Source organism: Haliotis rubra, unplaced genomic scaffold, assembly GCF_003918875.1.
Source record: "Haliotis rubra isolate DU_JTF1 unplaced genomic scaffold, ASM391887v1 Scf38, whole genome shotgun sequence".
Classification (NCBI taxonomy): domain Eukaryota; kingdom Metazoa; phylum Mollusca; class Gastropoda; order Lepetellida; family Haliotidae; genus Haliotis; species Haliotis rubra.
In genome coordinates, this window is record NW_025767057.1 from 217,413 (window position 1) to 240,288 (window position 22,876).

A 22,876-nucleotide genomic window follows, 5' to 3' on the forward strand; every position below is an offset into this window, starting at 1 on the left:
CCTGACACAAACATTGTATCAGTCTGACTTTCATTTAGTCGCGCCCATGAGATCTGTAGGATAATGGGGATGCAAGAATATCTTTTGCAAAATGTGAATTTTTATTCCAAATTACATATAATGATTACATTTGTCTGTAAGATATGAATTTGAGTTGAAATATTGATATTCAGTCCTTAGACAGCAGATTTGATGAAACGGTTTTATAACGACATTTTCCGACCTTCAAATATTCAGGATGTCGATAGCTTCGGTCAGTCAGACATGGCATGTGTCAGTTTCCCAGATCTAGGTATAGTATACACATACGGCTATAATCAAACTTGTCATCTCATTGTGGTTCTTATTTCTGATAAATAACGTTTTTACTCATCTTGAGTCACACATATTGTCAATATCCAAATTGGGTATCCGATTTTTCCCCCACAAACTTTTTAACTTCAGGAACAGCGAAAAATGCATCTTTTAGATGAAAAGCCTGGGCGTCTTGTGCGCATGTTCGGAAACGTAGGTTTGGAGCAGAGCCATATGGGAAAACGTACAGCAGGTGGAAATTGCACATTTCATCATGAAATTCAGATCTGAAAATAGATTGTACACATGATTGTTGAACTAGATCACGATTGTTATTCATTGGGGTATTTCTATATACAGTAGCGGACACTTCATAATCTAAAATGGCATTGTGTATTTCATAGCTTTCTGCCGTGGGAGCCGTGCCAATTAACACTTATCAGAGGGGTACACAAAATCCGCAGCCTAGACTACCAGTTGTCCGACTTCCATTTTAGTGGAAGCCGCGGTGGCTGAGCGAACTAGGCGTCTGACTTTGTGTGCTGGCGATTAGGTGCCTGATTCTGAGGGTGTGGGTTCGAATCCCGGATGGGACTCAACCCAAAAGTACTAGAATCTGTACTTTACTAAGAAAGTGTAATCCCAAATATAACATATGTTACATTTGACCACTTTCTAAAATGGCATTGTGTTATATGTCAATGAGATTGCTTAACGCGAATGTAAACATTGATTCAGCTATAGTACAAATGGCAGCTTAAAGTAACAGGTTCTAAACGTATGAAATGATGGTGCTGACAAACCAAACACTGGATTCGAACTGGATCTTAACTGAACCAACTCAGGGATGCTGCTCTGCAGAGTGAATTGTGGAACTTTGATGCAGTGAAGTTACACGTATATTGCATCAAGTACCTAACTTGCAAACACCTACCCAAAGTTCACCGGCTTTGATTGAAGATTTTCATAGTAGCATCTCGAAGCCTGAAATAGATAGCATTGGTAACATACTGGAGTACTGTTTTGAACAAGGATCTGCTAATGTCATCAAACCAAGGATATCAGATTATTGCTATTTTATAAAACCCCGATAAAACGTCAATTTCAGCTATTTGGAATGTTGGATTTGGAATAACAAGAGTACTGCGTTTGATTTTACGCTATATGCACAAGTAATGCAACAATGTATTGAAAGGACAGACTTTAGAGGATTTAAGGAAGCAAATTTTGTAATATTTCCATATTAATTTTCGTTGCAAGATGATTTTCTTAGGAGATTTAGCTGAAGACAGAACATACAATATATGGTAACAAATCAGCTGTGTCAGCGATTTCCCATTGGTTAGCTGGAAGTCAGACAAACTGGTGGTTAGACAAACAAACCATTCTCTCATTTGAGCCTCTCTGTTCTTCATATCAGAAGTTTATGTGGTGCAGATATTAGAGAAGGTCGTAGTCAGTCATGTCAATCATTTTTGGCAAATGTTATATTTGACTTTTATTTTTTTACACAAAAGAGTCCCAACCCTTTGCCCTTTCAGTGTAAAGGTAGACATACACAGTATAAGAATTATGACTTACCAAAAAGTCTCCATTCCTTAAAAGTTGTTTCGTAAAACTACGATGGACATTCTGAAATAAAAGACCATAAAAAATACCATCAGTAAATATATCTGGCAGATGAATATTATAAATGATAATTCTAATATTAACGATCACATGAATAGCTATGTTTAAGGGGCGGAGGGATCGCCTTTTGGTCCAAGCGTTTGCTCTCCACGGCGAAGACCCGGGTTCGATCCCCCATATAGGTACAATGTGTGAAGCCCATTTCTGGCGCCCCTCGCCGTGATACTGATGGAAATGGCAAAAACCACTCACTCACAAATATATTCATATATGTTTACGCTTTCGTTTTTTTTCCTCAAATACAACCATCAACCACACATTGTCTCCACGGGACATCATCCCAAACGTAGCTTACCTCTGGTGATAGTGGTGTTCCCTCACCAATAAGTTTCCAACCGTCTTCAGAAACTGCGAAACCTTCTATCCAGCGGCCTGGAATTTGATGCAGTTTGATCGTCATTCAAGGACACTATTCCTTAATAATCTCTATCATACATACCGATGGTGGTGAGGTGAGGCGGAGTAATGTAACATTGGGTGAAACTTCGTGTTAAAGATAATTAAACTTTTATAGCTATGTACGTGCGCGCGTATGTATGAGAGTAAACGTGTGTACACGTTTGCCATGAGTTTGTGGTTTTTAAGACTACATACATATTCTACTTGGAGAGAAATGAATATGTTTGCAAATGTATATGTTCAACTTTAAGCAGATGATTGTGATGGTGATGATGATGATGATGATTTGTTACAGTATGGTACTCACCTAACCTATGGGTATGGAGACGGTAGCCGAGGACAAACGCTGATTGGACAGAATTCCATGGGCATGCGCTCTCAGAAACAAAACCTGAAATATTTGAGTAAATGTATACCAGCTATAAATTCGAGAGCATAGTTTTAGCAACAACTGTGATGACTACACAAGTAAATGGTATACATATGAACTATTGCAGAGAAACCGGTAAAATGGAACAGCGGAGAATGAAATCGTTCCGATCAACAACCTTCCTGACTAACAAGTTATCGACATGGAGGAAACATCCCTTTGTATAGATCCGCATAAGCAGTGTCCATATTGCAGTTTCTGGATTAAAGGGATTTCCCTTTCAAGAAGATACGTGTGAACAACTCACTCGTTTGCTGTGGAGGGATGAAGCCAGTGTTACCCAAAATCATCAGACCAACTTCGAAGCGAGGCCTGAAAGTAAATAAAACATGACATAGAAATAATACTTCGAACGTTCATGTTTTTTTCTTATAACCAACAGTGCTCACAACACTGTGCAAAATATTTGGACGAGGGGCTTGACTTTCAAAGAGACTGACTGACTGACTGAGTTTGGTTTTACGCCGCTTTTAGCAATATTCCAGCAACATCACGGCGGGGGACACCAGAAATGGGCTTCACACATTGTACCCATGTGGGGATTCGAACACGGGTCTTCGACGTGACAAGCCAACGCTTTAACCACTAGGCTACCCCACCGCCCACTTTCAAAGAGAAGTGCATAAACCAAAAACAATAACATTTGAACATAATCCCTTTCCACATAGATACGCTTTGCCAACTGTGTTGGAAAGACTGTGTGCCAGTTTCGTCCTCATCTTGGTAGTCCTAATGTACTCCATAGCTGCTCTAACACGATTGTTCGAGTTTCTGTTGGCTTCCGACTTAAGCGTTCTTCACGGTTCGCGGTCTTGGATTGGAGCCATATGCATGGTAGGGAGTTGCTATCATTGCGCATGTTTCTGTGACCATGGAATGTACCCTCTCATGGAATATGTCCACTGAACCAGCGACATGACGCTGTCATTTGCCGGTTGGTCATTTCCATGATTGGGAATCTCTTGATCTTTTTCGGTGTTTCGGACTTCACAGTACCTCAAGGGCGCGGAGTGTCCTCAATGCATTCATTGGCACTCTGCTCTCCACAACGTTACGGTAGCATAGGGAGGGACATCTTTCTCTAGTGTTGTACTCATATATTCATGGGAGGCCTCCTAATGGTACATTTTACAAAGGACCGCCTCCGTGGTGTAGTGGTTAGAGCGTCCGCCCGGAGAGCGGAAGGTCGCGGGTTCGATCCCCGACCGCGTCATACCAAAAGACGTTAAAATATGGTACTTGTTGGTCCCTGTCTGGCGCTCGGCATTAATGGGTACAACAAGGACTGGTCGGCTCGGAGTCAGTATAATGTGTCTGAGTGGGGTATTCATGCTTCACTGCGGCATGGTATCTCAGTGGGTTAGCACTATAAAACCAGCTTAAGTCTGGGCTAGTACAAGCAGCCACACATACACATACACACGCATGCACGTCGTCATATGAGCGAAATATTCTCAAGCACGACGTTAAACCCAATTTCACCTCACCTCACCTCACATTTTACAAAGACTGCAGACCTTTGCTTATATCATTTATATTTTCTGCATATACCCTCATGATAGCATGCAATATCAACAACAAAAGAGTTAGGATTACACAATGCCATTTTAAGAAAAAAGACTTCACTATTATTGAGTTCCGTCTATCAGAGGCTCAAAAAGTAGGAATCAACATCATATTAGTTAAATCACATATAGACGCTTTACCTGCGAGTGGAGACATGGAGTTTGACCTCAGCGTACGGTGGGTGAGACGACATCGTTCTACCTGTAATACATACATAGTGCTTATTAGGATAGGAAAAAAAAAATAACAGTAGTTCTCACGGGATGGCAACTTAATATGGTTATCCAGGTAAGTCAGAAATCAGTTAAACGACATACCAGTGATGGAAAATATCTTTGCACAACTGAGCTTCAGGCGTTGTCATGCTGCTTTTGTCCACGAACACATACACCAAATTCTAGATTATCTATTGAGGTAGAATACCGACCACGCATATATACAACGTATTTTGGAACCATCAAACGTACATGCAGGCACAAATATCTGAAGCCATTTATGTTATGTTAATATTTGTAATAGCATACATCCAACAATACACCTAAGCATTATAATTTTAAGAATAACACACTTGAAAATGCAATGAATATTTTTATGAGCCATATGCTTCAGCTATTGTCATCGCTGTGTATGGTACATACTTGTATGATGTGGGTTGTGTATATGAGCCTGGAGCACGATAAAGCGCCCACCAGAAGCGCCGCCCACAGGAATAGCCGTGTCTGAAGAGGAAAAGAAAAACTCCAACTTAGAAACGGGGTCATGAAAAAGTAATGGATAGTGGTAATCACCAAGCCCTATCTTCTAATCCAAATGGTATGGGCAAAGTGAAATGATAGTATCATGTCTGCAGGTGCGTAGGCGATCATATCTAGTGGTTGCTGAGATTAAATGGATGCGCACTAGGTCAAAATTGACGTTGCTGACAGCGCTGTGGCATAAAGCCACCCGAGTTGGCCAGGATAGCTCAAATCCCCCGAGGCATGCTAGACTCGTGTTCTTCCTCTCGTCAGTGAGTGAGTTAGGTTTTACGCCGATCTTAGCAACATTCCATCAATATCACAGCGGGTGACGCCAGAAATGTGCTTCACACATTTTACCCACTTGGAGAATCGAACCCGGGAGACCAGTGAGAGTGAGAACAAGTGAGAGCAGCTCCCAAGTTTATTAAATCAGGTGGGTGGATTTTGAAGGATACGACTGCTAATAACATCTCCGATTTCAGGTGAGATGTGTGTACGCGATAGCCACGGCATGCCATGGATATTACAATCCTGGTACAGTACGATGTAAAGTGTGTTATCACCTTGAAAGGGGAACCCTTGTGCAAGTGACACAGCGAGTGATGCAATGATACTGTCCCCGTAACATCGACTCGTGATTCTGCCAGGGACAACACGGAACGCAGTCGGCCACACCATTCCGTACCCGTCCTCAAATCGACCCAAACTGTACGTCAACGTCCATTATTCCATACGTTCCCCACATCACTGACGCGTCTGATGCCAATGATGTGGATGCCGTGCACACATCTGCCACATCTGCACACGATTCCGGATCGTCTTGGCATGTTCTCTTACATTTATAGCTAAAATACATGGAATTATCATGAAACGGCCCTCCCATTATCAGTAATTTGCGGGCCGCTGCAAATGATATTGGACCGCTCAACCTTAACGACGGGCCACTATCAGTTCTGTTGTCAAGTGACGTCATAGTGGGTGCGTGGGCTTACGGTTCATTCGACATTGGCTTTGGACTGGTAGATATTCTGGGTCAAACAAGTCAAAGCAACCCGAATTCCCGCATTAAATAGCGATAATATTGGCTTTCTTGCTGGTGCTAACCGAACTTGAACCTATCATTTAGATAGGTACTCATTTCAGTACTTACGTGTAAACCCAAAGAGTGGGTACTTACGTATTAACTCAAAACGCCAGACAGTGTGTCACTATAAACCCAAATCGTCAGTACTTACGTATAAACTTAAACCGCCTGTACGCATCAATCTAAAACGCCTGTACTTATATAAAAACCCAAAACGTTAGTACTAACTTGTGATATTAAAAGGTCAGTACTTACATGAAAACTCAAAACGCCTGTATATACGCATAAACCTAAATCGTCAGTACTTACCCAAAAACGGACGTACTTACGTATGAACACGAAGCATCAGTACTTACATATTAACTCAAAACGGTTGTATTTATTTATAAGCCCAAAGCGTCAGTACTTACGTGTAACCTGAAAATGTTGGTACTAACGTGCAATATCAAAGGGTCAGTATTTAAGTATAAACGCAAAACGCCAGTACTTACGTGTAATATCGAAACATCAGTACTTACAGTAATCTTGAAACGTAAACATATCCTGCGCACCCATCTACCAATTTACAGGAAAATGAGTTGGTTGGACAAAATCCAGCAGAACTCCTGCAATACTATTTCGGCCTTTATATAATAATGGAGTCGTGAGCAGATAATCCAGTGGACAGTATTACGAGCAATGGTCATCACAGTCAGATCAAGTGATTCAGTATGTCACATTTACTTGCGTTTCTAGGTCAAAAGTATTTAAAATATTTTGGACCTCAAGTAGAACCAATCTTTGTTACTTTTAAACGTACCTGGTGGTAGTCGCCATGTTGTGGAGTTCATACCCCACACATACACTGGCCTGATGTTTCCAATACATCCGGGGACTCCATCACCACATGACCTAAGGGAGACAACCGAGGATATTTGTACATAAATCAATCACACAACACATAAGCGTCCATATAGCATGGACGCTCATATGGCAAGGATGACATAGCGCGAAGAAAAACCCCTTAAAAGTATAGCTTTGTGATGAGCTTTCATTCTCGAGTTGATTCTTTAGAATAAGATTTAAAACTATTGTCGTGATGCACCCGTGACACATTTCGACCCTTGTAGGATTGTACTGCTTCCAAACGTTCTCCTGTCATTATTGTCTGCGCTTTGAGCACGATCAAATGCATTATCCCCATAAATGAAACACGTAAAGACCTTTTCCCTTACCACAAAAGTTCATGACCTGGAATGCCATCGCACACTTGAACGCTGAGGTGAAGGACGCGGGATGGGTCAGCCTTCGGGTCAAATGTTACTGTTTTAACACAAAAAAATAATAATTAAAATATACTTAAAGACATATAAACTGTCGTGATGTGTGGCCCTGTGCGTAGACCGCAGGTCACTCAACAATTGAAGTTAAGCAACGTTGGGCGCGGAGAGTCCTTGGATGGGTAACCGTGTTTGGCACCTTTACTCCTGAGAGTTTCTAGCACTTCAGTCCTGCCACACGAAGCGAAGCATGTAGTAGGCAGGTGAGTTTATATGTCTGTCCAGCACCTTAGGCTATTAAAGTGAGTTTGTTAATAAAATTGCCTCTGTTCACCCAGCATTGAAAATGGGTGGTTACCCCGTGGAATAAGTCATGTGACTATTAACCTTCTTGCGCCTCACAGGCAGCTGGGCACACCAAGGACTGGTCGGCTATCCGGGGTAATAATGCTTAATCAGATTGTGGGCGCTTTCAGCATTCCATTACGTGGTGTGGAACATTAGGACAGGTTGTTCCTAAGTTCATATACAAACGTATTCTCAAGTGAAATCCGTTTCAGAATCTATATGTTATTTACATTATGCGATCTTACCTATGTACTCTTCATTGTCCTCCGCCAGTGGTAGCGCAGTACATGTATGTTCTTCCTGAAAACAATAACAGTAATTAAACATTGCCGTCATTAGAAACAAAGGCACAATGAGGAAGTGACTTTCGTAAAAATACCTCTTTTCACCCAAGGGTATCACAGTCTGCTTGGGTTATACACATGCGAGGGAGCTGAGAATGAATTTCCAGTGCACACTGATCCATTGTCCAGGGTATTAATCATCATCATCATCATCATCATCATCATCATCATCATCATCATCATCATCATCATCATCATCATCATCATCATCATCATCCTGTGAAATGGTCTTCACCAACCCATGCTTGTCGTAAGAGGCTCGCTGATTTGGTTAACACTTGTTATCGTATCCCAATTGCGTAGATCGATGCTCATGCTGTTGATCACTGGATTGTCTGGTCCAGACTCGATTATATACATACCGCGTTTATTTAGCTAGAATATTGTTGAGTGCGGCGTTAAACAACCAACCAATCATTCTTATTATTACAGGTGACTATTTTTATATTTCTGATTACCATGAACCTTTTTTTTTTTTTGTTTTGTGGTTTCACGCCACAATCAGTGACTGATTTGCTTAGCAGTGACAAAATGTTTCCATATAACCATGTGTTGGCATATGATAATGACACATGAGTGAATAGTAACCATGTAAGCTTCCGTTTACTTTGTCTTCTTCTCTCATTCACAGGCATAGTGAACAAGTAAGACAAGTTGAAGGAGTTTATGGGTATTTTTAAGCTCTAGGGCAAGGTCGCAGAATTAGGATCAATAGAAACGAAGGATGAAGCAAGACATTCAACACCTGCAATCTACTGTTACCTATTTACTGGTTGAGGAAAGGAGGTATCTAGTCTCCTACCTATACATTACTTGTCTGCTGGTGATCGCTGTCACCTGAGAGTATGTTATAATTGGGATGTTGTTTCGTGTCAGGATTCTCCAGCGTCTGTCATTATGTCAGCGACCTCAAGGTAGAATTTGACAGATAATGAATGTGCGGAAGGTAACTGACAAAATCCCACCTTGTCATTTTAATAGATCACTGATTTGAAGCAAAGTCACCTTGAACGTAAATGTATCTTTCATTTCTTCTCTCTGGTTCTGACATACTTCACCAACGCTTTGTAAAGGGCAAGGTATGTCGAGGTCCATTTGTCCTCATGGAAATGTATAATGTCAAGGTAAGGCAACCGTTAACTTTCAAAATTGATGAGAAGGTAGAATTGTTCATATCGGTGACAGGTGGGCGGTATATTGTTTGTACGTTTTGAACTAATAACACGACAAAGACAATGCAGAGTTCAGTCTTTGTCTTCATTTTGTTTGTGAACGGCTATAAGCAACCATCAACGGAAAGCTGAAACTCATCCGTTATGGGTATGAAATTTGTTTTTAATTTCTCTTGCTCTTTATTGTTCAAAGAGTGAATGAGTGAGTCGGCATTATTTCAACCATTTCTTGACAGTTTTACTGTCCAAATCATGCGCATGGTGCAAAGTAAGGTATTTTCGATTTAAAAAAAACAACTTCTGAAAAGATTTTGTGCCTGTTCCAGCGAGTAATTTCCTATTTTCAGTAGGGTTTCACGTGTTTCATCAGATGAACAATTACTTTGCCTTTGCAAGTGTTTTGGTTGAGTAACACATGCAACTGCAAAACAACATTTTTCGAATCCTTATAGCGGTATTGTATTGGATATGTATGAATACAATGACTCAATTCCCTTCTGCTGTACTAATGTCAGACCAAGAAGGACAAGTGGAGTATATAACAATACCAAGTTACTTTCCCGATTTGCAGAATACATTGACAGTTGTGTTAGTTTTAAATACTGTTAGAACTACGACACAAACACAAAATTGGCTGCACACAGTCTGGTAGAAGTTCCACATTTGTTGTCCATACCATAATTGAACAGCATCTCGGTAAATAACAAAACATTAAATCAACTTTTTTGTTAGAACCCCGAGAACAACTGCGAAGTTCTGAAACGTGTGTGGGCACTGAATGGTTGTGCCCATAACCATTCATCTCAGTCACTCACAAACAATACGTGTGTCAACAGCATGCACTAGAATAGAACAGGGAACCATTTTTGATTTACCACAAGGATCCTTAGGGGACGGAAGCGATTAATAATACTGTCAATCTTTCCCTGGCTGCTTCCTGTTCACAGCTACTGTCCATCGTTCTTTGATTTCCAATACAGACGTTAAAGCTTGTCCACAAGGCATCCGCGTCAATACTCGGGAGGTGAACACGGTATGTTGGCAGTACGGGAACAGCGCAGCCAGAAAATAGTGTCATGAAAAGTGGGCACTGCATATCTCAAAGAAGCTCAAAGAAGCTGCATATCTTGTCGGGTTTCTATTGAAAATATTTTCCAGGCTCTCTTCCAGAATATAATGAGCATGATGGTTATCGTATTAGAAGACCGTAACATAGGTAGATGGTAATATAGGCATACGGTAATATAGGTATAAGGTAATATAGGTTAACCGTTACATCGGTATATGGTATATATACATCGGTATACGGTAACACACACACACACACACACACACCGTAGCATGGGTATACCGTAACATAAGTATATGACAATATACGTATAGAGTAATATAGATACACAGTAACACAGGTATACCGTAACGTACATGTACGACTAACACCGATACTAACATTGTCTATGAATCTTGTATATACCGGTAAATGATACCGCAATCCTAGGTTTACAGTGAAGCCGAGGTGCTTCTCTACAACATCCTACTGGCCGCTATCCATCAGTGTAGGCGGACATGATAACGGGCCAGCTTAAATGTGACGTATCTGTTGACGTAGCGGTTGGGGAAAGCGTGGAAGCTTTCGGATGTGGGAGTTTCAAATGAAGCTAATCAGCCTCGCCTGCCAACTCAGTCAGGGGAACAGAAAACACAGACGTCCAAATTGGATATGCTATATTTTTCCAATGATTAAATTATCTGGCATCTGAAATAAACGCCTGTTGTTTTTTCGTCATAATCACCTAAAGTTTTGTCTGTGATATAAATCTCTCTATCTTTCAGAGAGTCAAATGCATTTATTGTAAAACAACACACACATTTATATATGCATATATAAAAAAAGGTGTACATGTGGCAGGGTATCGTCTCTCTAACCCACCCGCGTAATCGAACCGGTTTACCAAACAATATTAACAGGTGCACTATATGTGAGTATAACTAATTAACATATTCCTGGACAGAAGATTTAAATAAGTTTCAATTTAAGGCTAAGTACAACAACAACATGCTTGTATCTTTGTTCCAAACCCACCGATTCCATTTGTGTGTCTCATGTAGTAAGGACACGTGAACATATGACGTTATTATTACACAACGTGTACATCTCGAATATCTTGAAATACTGACGATGAAAAAATGTTACCTCGAAATGTGCAGGCTCTTTTAAGACGAAGTAATTGTGAGGTGACATCAGAATCAGCACGGAATCCAGGTTGGTTTTCTTTTCGAAACTACTCTTCTGACACAACGTTTCAACAAACGTCATTTATGACGCTACATTGCCATCGACGTTAGCTTCGTGGTATGCATAGCGCGGATGATGCATAGGAACTATTTCTTTATCCTTTGTGATCACTATAAACTACTCGCTTTTAATTATCGTGTGGCCCGTGAAGATTCGGGGTAGAATAGGTCTTCAGCAACCCATGCTTGCCGTACAAGGCGACTATGCTTGTCGTAAGAGGCGACTAACGGGATCGGGTAGTCAGGCTCGCTGACTTGGTTGACACATGTCATCGGTTCCCAATTGCGCAGATCGATTCTCTTGCTGTTGATCTCTGGATTGTCTGGTCCAGACTCGATTATTTACATACCGCCGCCATATAGCTGGAATATTGCTGAGTGCGGCGTAAAACTAAACTCACTCACTAATTATCGTGTTTCGGACGCATTTTGCTGAGTATACACAATAACAGTTATGGATTTTGCTGAACATTGTGATCGGTCTATAACACGACATGAAGATACCGGCCATAACAGGAACTGTCGGAGACGTAATCACTACCTATAGGTTCCCAATAGATCACATTTAGTCTCTTCTCAGACTCATTGTTTCCCCTTGTCCTTTCTTTCATAAAGAACTCTTTTCGTCCCTCTGGTGCTCAAGAACACGAAAGTGATCTTGAGTAAGCCCTTTTTTGCTACAGAGGTTGAAATATTACAACACAACTTATTTACGTTGGGTTAAGGATGACAGCCCATGTATGCAACTGGCAACATAATGATAAAGAACGGCTGAAACAATAAGGTGATGTCAAAAAGACCTCATGTGTGGAAACAGAGTCGTTGGATGAACAAAATGTCTTTTTGTTACCAGAAATAGAATAATTTCCTTGTTGATGCACAAAAACAGGACGCCAGCGGTTCCAAACCAAAATTGCTGGATTTATTGGATACTGGCGGAATTCAATACCATTTTCCTTTGTTTTACTGATATCCCATTATCTATAAATGAGACGTAACACGAAAGGGATCACCAGAACTGATTTTAGGAAACAGTAAATGATTCTATTTCAGAACCACTTGTCCATAAATGAAAGCGTTTCTTTCGTTGAGGCTTTCATGTTTTTCCTTATGGTTAGATGGGAGAAGATGGGAGACTAAAATTACAGAAACATGATACACGGACGTGGTTTAATATAGCATGCTCCAGGGCAGACATTACCTGTCGTAGCTGTAGCTAGTTAAGGATGTTTATCCATCATCCGAATCTCATGATCATCATTGTCGCTGTTCCACGTGTTGACAAAACTGGATCTACCCACGCACTGCTAAAAAAAGGTAGTGTGATAACTTCCTGATATTAAATACCACCTGTCGATTACGTGAAACAAATCCCTATGATCGATATGACAAAGAACCTCGACATTTTATGCTCAGTTGCATTTTTTCATTTCTCATTACGGTGTTTCCTTTTGGGAAATGGTGGGTGGATTGAAAATCTCCCGCAAGATAAAGCTCAGTCGAGTGTTCGTTTATGTTTTATGAATCCAGCGGATAAAACCAGACAACGCCTTGTGCACACATGATTTCGCAAACTTTTCTATTATACCTAGTTACCCCGTTTTGACAAATTACAGTTATATACGTAAAGGTTCCCCTCACCCACTTCCATACACACGCACGCACGCACGCACGCACACACACACACACACACACACACACGGATAAATGACATCCAATCTGCCTGAAGCATCATCTGAATCAAGATTAGAATTTAGGTAACACTGGTGGCTTATTCGGAATGTGTTTCTAAACGTGACAACCAAAAATGATGACTGGAGGCTTTCAGCTGATAATTGCACCAAATTGTAAATGCAATTTAAAAAAGAGAAAGATGGAACGCTATTTCCTTAATTACCCTATCGCATCCTATCCGCGGGCTGTTTGGGACAGTTGAAACTCATTTGTATGGAATAGCATATTATTATTGATAGAAAATGGTTATTTTGCGCAGGAAAACTTAATAAAATATCTGCTTGCCCTTGGCTGCATTATTTGTGTATTTGCAAGAGCTAGGACGCTCTGGAATGATGGAATATCCTTCTCTAAAATGTATTTTTTATCTCATTAACAGTTTAACAAGGAATGAAAATGACTGAAACTTCGCCACATTATGTCAAAATGCATAAATTAACTCAACTAAAGACATTTTTCCGATGTTTCCACATATCATTACTATTTGTCTTTTCTTCGTTGTGCTGTGATGAAACCTAAAGTGTGGTTACAGAACAATACAGTATTGATAAGGAACACTACTTGTGGTATGGTGGGCGAGCTGGGGGCATGGTGGGCGAGCTGGGGGCATGGTGGGCGAGCTGGGGACATGGTGGGCGAGCTGGCTAAGGCGCCAGGCTAGTAAATCCAGCGAGCTTGGGGGTGTCGGGATCGAGGCCACAACCCTGTGCACTTAAAAGAACCCACGAATCCATTGGTATATGACCAGATGGTGGCCACATGAATACGTGCGAACACCTAGTTGCAGGTACAGCAACGTGCAGTAAACTTGGACAAAGCACTGTGACTATGTGTCCCAGTCCACCCAACTGTGAATGGCTACCTCTTACGGATGAGAAAGCCGTAATAACTCGGTGCGCCTTGTGTCTGCAAGAGCTGTATGATCCCCGGGGAGCTGAGGTTGATAATAAGAGGTGCGTTGAGACTGACATCCAATGATCGAGGGAAACAATACCAGCGCCTTTAGCATGTACTAGTTGCGCTGATATGTGCGCTGTAATTTAAATTAATCTTATTGATCTGAGTGAAACAATGATAGTTTTGCCAACAGGGAATATTTTGTTGATATTTTCACAGAACTTTAAATAAGAGTGTCGCGCAGTAGAAATGTAGAATAGGTAGAAATGGAAGAATAAAGAGGAAAGAATGGTGTAACAATACCTGCATTGTTAGCTTAATATCAGTGTTGGCGCGAAAAGGGTAACTCAAACGATACATTTCAGAAGATTTTCCTCACTATCAGGGCGTCTAGTGGTCCAAATAGAAACCTGCCGTTACTTGTCTCTGCATGACAAGGATGTTATAAAATATAAAATCCCCTGTTTTTTCACAGAAAAATAAAATCTTTACCAGTGAACAATCATCAAATGACATCTAAGAGGTTTCAGTGACACGAATACACATTTGACATTTCCAAATGGCGTCTTATTGGATTTGCATTCAAAAACCTTGCTCATAAAAAAACCGTTTTATTATCTGCTGATCAGAAAATACATCCGCTATCATCGACGGAATGAACTGCAAACGCTCGTGATTGTAACCCAGTGTTTGTAACGGTCCTAGTGATTTAATTAGTTCCGTCGTACCAGAACGATGATCATTAAGACTGCATGTGTTGCAGGTGAGACTCATTTGGAGGAAAACATTTGAATATAACGTCGACAGGGATTAAGCAGTTTCAATTATTCTACGAAACAGAGATTTTTGCTATGAAAATAGCAATGAAAGTTGGAAATGGATCGGTGAAAGTTAGTGATGACACCAAATGTTCGCCGAAAGGGTAAACATGTTCTCCTCAAGAGCACCTTCAACTAACACAATGTGGGTTAGACTAGTGCTTAGTCTCTGAATATGTATGATTTTGATAGAAACAAATAACTCCTGAATTGAAAAGGAGTCCCAGTGAGTTCTTGTGGCAGGTGTATTTTAGTGTAAATATATTATTTTAATCTTCTTATCATTCTCTCTTTTCAGCCCGAACCCGAATTCAATGCAATCTAGACATTCTTCATTTAGGGCTTTAGCATTGGAGAAAGGTTAAATAATACAGTTCAGGAACTGTGAGGCAGACTAAATGTACGTGAAAGGTATGTGTTTATTGCCTGACACCGCAAGAAGGTATTCCTGTCATGCGACGGTGGCATACAAACTAAAACGATCGCGTGATTGGCCAAAATTACATTTGTCATTTTTATTGGCAGTAAAAACGATTTGTGGATTTTGAATTAAGTCTGATGTGAAATAACATTATTACAGGATATTTATATAGCGCACATATCCAGGCAACTAGTGCATGCTCAAGGTGCTGGTATTTTTCCCCTCGATCACTGGATGTCAGTCTCAACGGCACATCGTGTTATTAATCTCAACTCCTGGGGAGTATACAACTCTTGCAGGCACTAGGCGCACCGAGTTATTACGGCTTTCTCATCCGTACGAGGTACCCATTCACAACTGGGTGGACTTGGAGACATAGTCACAGTACTTTGTCCAAATTCACTGCACGTTGCTGTACCTGCAACTAGGTGATTGCACGTATTCATGTGGCCACCATCTGGTCATATACCAACGGATTCGTGGGTTCTCTTAAGTGCACAGGGTTGTGTACTGTACAAAAACGGTTACTGATTTTGTCTGTAGGTTATAATACAGTTTTCATACATGTTATTCATGATGTTTTCGAGCAGCGGTTAAATAACCTCGTATATTTTAAATTTCATTTCACATAATTGCAGAACAATGTATGTTTTACAATCAAAAGCAATTATATATAGTATTTTTCTAATTTCGGTTTCTTTTGTTGGTCGATCTCGCAAACCAGTTACAACTTTGTAAGACCTCATCAGTAGTTTGTTCTCATCAGTAGTTTTTTCATCGCTTGCTCCAAATAACTTTGTGATGGGCCCGAAGTAAAGATATCATGTATGACGTCATATTTGACATCCAGCTAACCTGGTCTGCAAACTGTTGAAAACATACCCTTAGCTTAAGGAATTTGGTTAAGCTCATCGTTTTAGGAAAAAGCTATTCCAAGTTCCAATTTTTATGGGAATGTGAACAAGGATCCCTATTAATTTTGAAACAAAATATAGTGAAACGTTGTATTTTTAGGACAATGAATTATAATGATAAATAGGGGAAGAATGTATTCAAAAGTAAAAACTTTTTGAACACTGTTCAAAGACTTAACTGATATTGAGAATCAGTGTTTGTGTACTAATGTATGTAATGTTTTTGGTTTTGTATATCCCTGTAGCCAATGCCACGAGAAGCTGTGTGCCAACTGGCTTTAAGCTATCATGATCCTCTATTAAAAGCTGTGTTGTCCGGAAGAAAGTATATGTGTAATACGCACGTAACATAGACACGACCACATGTACTGAAAATGTAATTTTGGATCTCAAGAAAAAAGTCCACTTTGATGTCAATAGATGACGTCAAATGCTTCCATCAGAGCCGAACCGTCTGGTAAACAAATTGGAATGACATTCCTGATTTGTAATAGAAAAATAGCACCAGTTCAGTCATACGACGCGGAGAATTGGGGATCAGAGACAATGTAGCATATATTGAAACTATTCATACGTTGGCTTAAAGACAATCTCTACACGTAGATGTGATGTCGTCCCCGGCTAATTACATTTCCCGTTCGCATATAGGCGAGAAGGAAACTATTGGATTCAGTTAATGTCAGTGCCAAATTCAAGGTACATGTACCACCAAAATGTAATAATATGCTTGTGCACCTGATACTTGTAGATGTGACTGGGCCTAAAAGGTGAAACTTTAGTCTTTTCAATTCCGCTTTGGATTTGAGGTGAGGTGAGGTGAAATTGGGTTTTACGTCGTACTTGAGAATATTTCACTCATATGACGACGTGCATGCGTGTGTATGTGTATGTGTGGCTGCTTGTACTAGCCCAGACTTAAGCTGGTTTTATAGTGCTAGCCCACTGAGATACCATGCCGCAGTGAAGCATGAATACCCCACTCAGACACATTAAACTGACTCCGAGCCGACCAGTCATTGTTTCACCCATTAATGCCGAGCGCCAGGCAGGGACCAACAAGTACCATATTTTAACGTGTTTTGGTATGACGCGGCCGGGGATCGAACCCACGACCTTCCGCTCTCCGGGCGGACGCTCTAACCACTACACCACGGAGGCGGTTCTTTGGATTTGAGAAGAAATCAAAACTTGAAGTATTTATGATACTGCCTTAGTGTTACAGGTATGTTCTGAAAAAAATAGATAAAGGCGACAAAATCGTAGCAAATACAGTGAAAGTGAAGTTAATCGTTCACCTGAAACATATATACACCGAAAAAAACGTATAAAAGTCGGGAACAATGTTTCAGGTTCATTTCAAGAAATGAATTTAATAGAACACAATTTTGTCATATGGAAATGTTCTTCAGTTGTCAACTTACCCTTTTAGCCAACACCTGGTGTCATCACTGATTTTCAGTCATACGTTCGGTAGATAATGGATTTTGACACCGTAAAACATTTGAAAGTTTTACTGAGGCACTGAATGTCCTTACCGCATTAAAACTGTTGAACAAGCTGTTGAACAAGAGCCGTGTTGCAAATTCACTACTGAGGTCACTATGACCTTGCACCTTTATTGGCGAGACTAAAGTACATTTATTTCATGCCACGATCTTCAGAATGCAAACATTTACTGTTTTCTTGACGCCTAAATGTCAACGAAGAGTCTGTGGGATGATGTACGTAACGTGTTTTATCAAACACAGAGACGTGTTGCAATTACTCACCACGCAGTCTGGTATATAACGATGATTTGATGGAGACCGTCTATCTGGACACGTTTATTAGATAATTGTTTGATGTCTCACGAAGACCACATTTCTACGCAAGGGCAATATGCAATTAGAAGTTAATACTAAATTATACAAGGTCACACCAAGGACAGTTTGGTAGCATATGAACTAAAATCCTGATTCCAATAACATTCATTTATTCGTATTAAGTACAGCAACAGCGATTGCATCACTGGTGTTTTGAGGAAACAAAATGCTAGTACTTTTGTTTGGTGTTTAAAGCCGCAATCAGCAATATTCCAACTATATATAAATAATCAAGTCAAGGACAGTCAATCCAGTGACCAACAGCATGAGCATTAATCTACGCAACTGGGAAACGATGACAACCAAGTCAGCGAGCCTGACCACCCGATTATTATAGTATATTTATATTGCGCACATATCCACACAACTGGTGCATGTTCAAGGCGCTGGTATTTTTCCCTCGATCATTGGATGTCAATCTCAACGGCACATCGTATTATCAATCTCAACTCCATGGGGAGTATACAACTCTTGCTGCCACTAGTACTTTGTCCAAGTTTACTGCACGTTGTACCCGCAACTAGGTGTTTGCACGTATTAATGTGGCCACCATCTGGTCATATACCAACGGATTCGTGGGTTCTTTTAAGTGCACAGGGTTGTGTACCCGATCCCATTAGTCTTCTCTTACGACAGGCATTGGTTGCCGAAGACCAAATTGATTTCTAACCATGTTAGTGCCAAGTTTTCTTTGTTAAAAGTTACAAATACATTTGCTCTGAATCCTTTATTTAAAATAGAATACTTGTCTTTGTGGCATTAATTTGTAAGTAATCCAGTTAACTCGGCGACGAAGCTGACATGAACAACATATGTGGCGTGTGATACAGAAGAGGTCAAAAGATACCGACTATTACATCTCAAATCTACTTGCTAATGCCGACACACGATGCAGCTGTTTCCAGTACCCTATCCATCACCTACAGCTTATACCCGACAACAAAATGTTTGAGTATTCAGCTTTTAGTCATATTGCATTGTCGTTGTCGTTGTGTGTTAATGTAGCTGGCTCTGCGATCTCCATAGTGTTTCCTGCTGTTCAGGCCGCGGGGATCACTCATAGTGTCCATTTGTAGGACAGGGCTGTCAGTACTCCGGCAAGTCTGACACTACAGTGTATCAGTTAACACCTTAATGACAGACATCCCAGCCCGTGTATAAACCCGCGAGTATTTGGTCGATAATTATCTGTGTGGTTAGGAATATGGTCAAAGGAACGATGTGTATGCATTCATAACAATATACTACAACCACGGCAGTTAATTTCAAAGAGGGGCTTTTATCTCGAGTGTAAATGGATCAAGTCAGAAATTTCACAACGTGTGCTGCTGGTGAATGAATGCCATACTGTGCTCCAACATCTCAGTGCTGACAACAATATGAACTCCTAGCTGGCCAGACCAGTTATATATTCATAATAACATACGCTATGTCTAAATATACAGGAACTTCTTAATTGTAACAACGGAAAATAAATGACAATGACAAAGCAACGTTGAATGTGTAAATATACAGGAACCTCTTCATTGTAACAACGGAAAATAAATGACAATGACATGGCAACGTTGAATGTTTAAATAAACAGGAACTTCTTCATTGTAACAACGGAAAATAAATGACAATGACAATCCAACGTTGAATGTCTAAATATACAGAAACTTCTTCATTGTAACAACGGAAAATAAATGACAATGACAATGCAACGTTGAATGTCTAAATATACAGGAACTTCTTCATTGTAACAACGGACAAATGATTGACAATGATGTTATGTATATGCCAGAGAACAAATGAAGTAACCGTTGATGCTGAATCCAGTCAAGAAACGGTTCAGGAAGATTTAAATTATCAGTTAGGACTTGTTCCAATATGTTTCAGTGTGTTGTACACAGTGAAAAATGACCTTCTGTTGTACATGTTAGTTGCTTGGACTTTCCACAAACATGTTAGTCTCCTGGACTTTCCACAAACACCTGTTGTCATCACAAATTGATTCATAAACATATGCTTAGGATTTTGTCAGAATCTTAATGAACTTTGCTATAATTAGTTACTAAAGATCTCGGAAATGGTTTTGTCGTTATTATCTCAAACTACATATGTACATATTTTCTGTATGCTGACACAGAGTTTGATATTGTAATGACCACCAGAGCGTTGTTAACATACAAAATCGTAAGATGAGAAAATTAAATCATTTTGCTTATAATGTATTTAAAAGAAACTCGTGCAACTCATAACGCCTGGATTTAAAAAAAATGTAAAACACAAAACACCCGTAAACGTGCTAATATAGACATAAATAGACATATAGACATATATACTATCTGGTACAACCTAACTAATATACTAGTTCACAATATTCTTCATTTAAATAAGTTAAAATATCACGATCTATATGCGCCTTTCGTTTCAAACATAACAGCATAAAACAATTGCATTACCTTTAAACTGTTCCCATACGCAACTCGCAGAGTCTTCACACCCCTGGCATCTGAAGGAGGATAAAGTATCCCCCAAATAAACACCATTAGGCCGACACGAAGGCAGCTGTACGAGAGCATCGCACAAGGCGTGTTCTATTGACAGCGTCGAGGATATGAATGGGAAGCGTGGTTCTCTGGCTCTGCCCGTTATCGCCACAGCTATCTTAAGGCGCCACGAGCTCTTTGATCATGTCATCTAAAATTTCAACCAATCGATGCAATAATCGTACGTTGCTATAGTTACATGTTCCAATGTTCAATGAAGTTAGTCATGCCAAATGTAAATAGCCGAATTGCTATGAATCTCAGAACCAGGCCGGAAGTTAGGAATTTACAAAGTTACTCTGAAGGTGAATGAGTCAATTGCGAGATTTATGCCCTCGATCATAATCGCAGCAACCCGGGTATTTCCTATCAGAAATTCGTGTTGCCTTTGGTTACGGGCTGTTCCTAGAGCTACACTTCCCGTGTTAGGCGTAATTTACCATGAATCGTAAATCAAGTTGGACATTAACAATTTCTCAGGTAGCGATCTCAGACAATGGAGTCATTGGCTCTGAAGACGCCAAGAGCTGACCTTTAAGAAGTGTATCAATAATTAGTACCATCAGCTTTGTCGCGGTGCCAATTAACAGCAGGCAACATAAAAGCAATAATCAATATATCAACGAGTTTTGAAAAGACTTAATTTCTTATTAATTTCAAATATATGTTCAAAATCATATTGATGATTTCGAAAATCCGATACACATGGTAGAGTTTGGAGAGTAAGGAAAGTCGGGCAGAGTAACAGGGGAGATTGGAGTTCATTTGATGAAATGACAGTAAAACAAATATGTACCATCAGTCACAGGGAAGTAAACGATTCACATACACAACAGGGGTTAGACCTTCAGGTGGATCTGACCATTGGATATTGCATTCAGCTGCATATTGGCATAATTGAATATCAATTTGATCTCCCATTTACAAGTTCACATCCTTTCGTCGGGGTATCTTTTCAGGAAATCATTTACGGTTAAATCAATCGAACACATGCAATCAATATCATATTCCAACACAGTCGTTCATGTAAGTCATGTGTATATATTTTCATCATATTTCTACAGGTTCCTACGGAGATGATCGATTTGGGAAAAACTTTAATGGAGTAAAATGTTTGGTTGCTATCTTCATCATTTACTGACATCACAGAAATGGAAGCACAACACGTCTTGTACTCTCTAACATACTATTATTCCAGTGACGGACGTCACTCTGTCGGCGTTACGAGAACCCCAGTATTTAATTGGGATGGCTCTGCTGACTTAACAACATTCACTTGTCACATTCACTAGGTAAAAACATCACCTCATATAATGTACAATATGAATTATATTGTTTTCGGTAGAGTTGTGTCCTAATTATTGTCCTAGAATGAAGACAATCAATGGTAGTTTAAGCTCCGTGCCCATCCTTGTTCAGCCCACTGTGTCAGAAGATCGATACATGCGCCCACTAAGGAGAATGGCAGTTACTGGGGACAGTTTAGAGCAGAGGCGTGACAGGCGTTTCTAATTAAAGCAAAAATATATGGACCACTCTAGATAATAGGAGTCGGTGTTTACCGTCTATTTTGGAATTGATAGCGCGGATGCAGACAAGAATATTTCAGATCTTGTGTATCCAGATATATACCAGCAGGAAACCCCGTATGTGAAAACCCAACAACTTTCAGTATGTATATGTAATGTATTTTGGAGTACAACACCATAGAACACCAAACACTCCGCCCAACCTAGCCACTGCGTTTCTTTGGCCTGGATGTTAAAGCGTTCTCCCGTCACAGAAAAGGCCCGGGTTCGATTCCCCACATAGACATATAGGTAAACTGTGTTCTGGTGGAGTATTGTTAGTTATTACCACGGACTCAATATTAGTGAACTAATACAAATAACTAATTTTTACTATTATCTCACGACGGGTTTCCTGGGCAGGACAAAAGGCTACTTAGTTACTGTTGGAACAAGCTGAAAATTCAAGCAGCAATGTTTATGTTTTTAGTACTCTGTGACCAGCACTTCACCACATACTAACTCCAGAAAGGACGTTCTGCCAATCCTTTTGTCGTCAAGATTTATACAC

At 40.1% G+C, this 22,876-nt stretch overlaps 1 protein-coding gene across 1 annotated transcript; it reads right to left on the reverse strand.

Annotated features, from left to right (window-relative positions):
• Window positions 1–82: 82 nt before the first annotated feature.
• Window positions 83–20,882, reverse strand: LOC124286308 (peptidylglycine alpha-hydroxylating monooxygenase-like). Its single transcript, XM_046722667.1, has 12 exons — window positions 20,711–20,882; window positions 8,055–8,109; window positions 7,417–7,504; window positions 7,002–7,093; window positions 5,017–5,097; window positions 4,519–4,579; window positions 3,060–3,124; window positions 2,690–2,773; window positions 2,279–2,355; window positions 1,876–1,926; window positions 1,229–1,278; window positions 83–581 (listed from the first exon to the last, which is right to left on the reverse strand). Exons 1-12 carry the CDS (start codon window positions 20,828–20,830, stop codon window positions 392–394), a joined length of 1,014 nt encoding a protein of 337 aa, XP_046578623.1. The 5' UTR covers window positions 20,831–20,882; the 3' UTR covers window positions 83–391.
• Between the last annotated feature and the right edge of the window lie 1,994 nt (window positions 20,883–22,876).

Excerpts from the sequence above, each read along its gene's own strand:
- LOC124286308 (XM_046722667.1), bottom strand. The coding sequence starts at position 20,830 with ATGCTCTCGTACAGCTGCCTTCGTGTCGGCCTAATGGTGTTTATTTGG. Across the intron at positions 5,098-7,001 it reads AACATGGCGACTACCACCAG|ACACGGCTATTCCTGTGGGC; the intron begins GTACGTTTAAAA and ends TTTCCTCTTCAG. Across the intron at positions 2,774-3,059 it reads CATCCCTCCACAGCAAACGA|GTTTTGTTTCTGAGAGCGCA; the intron begins GTGAGTTGTTCA and ends CAAATATTTCAG.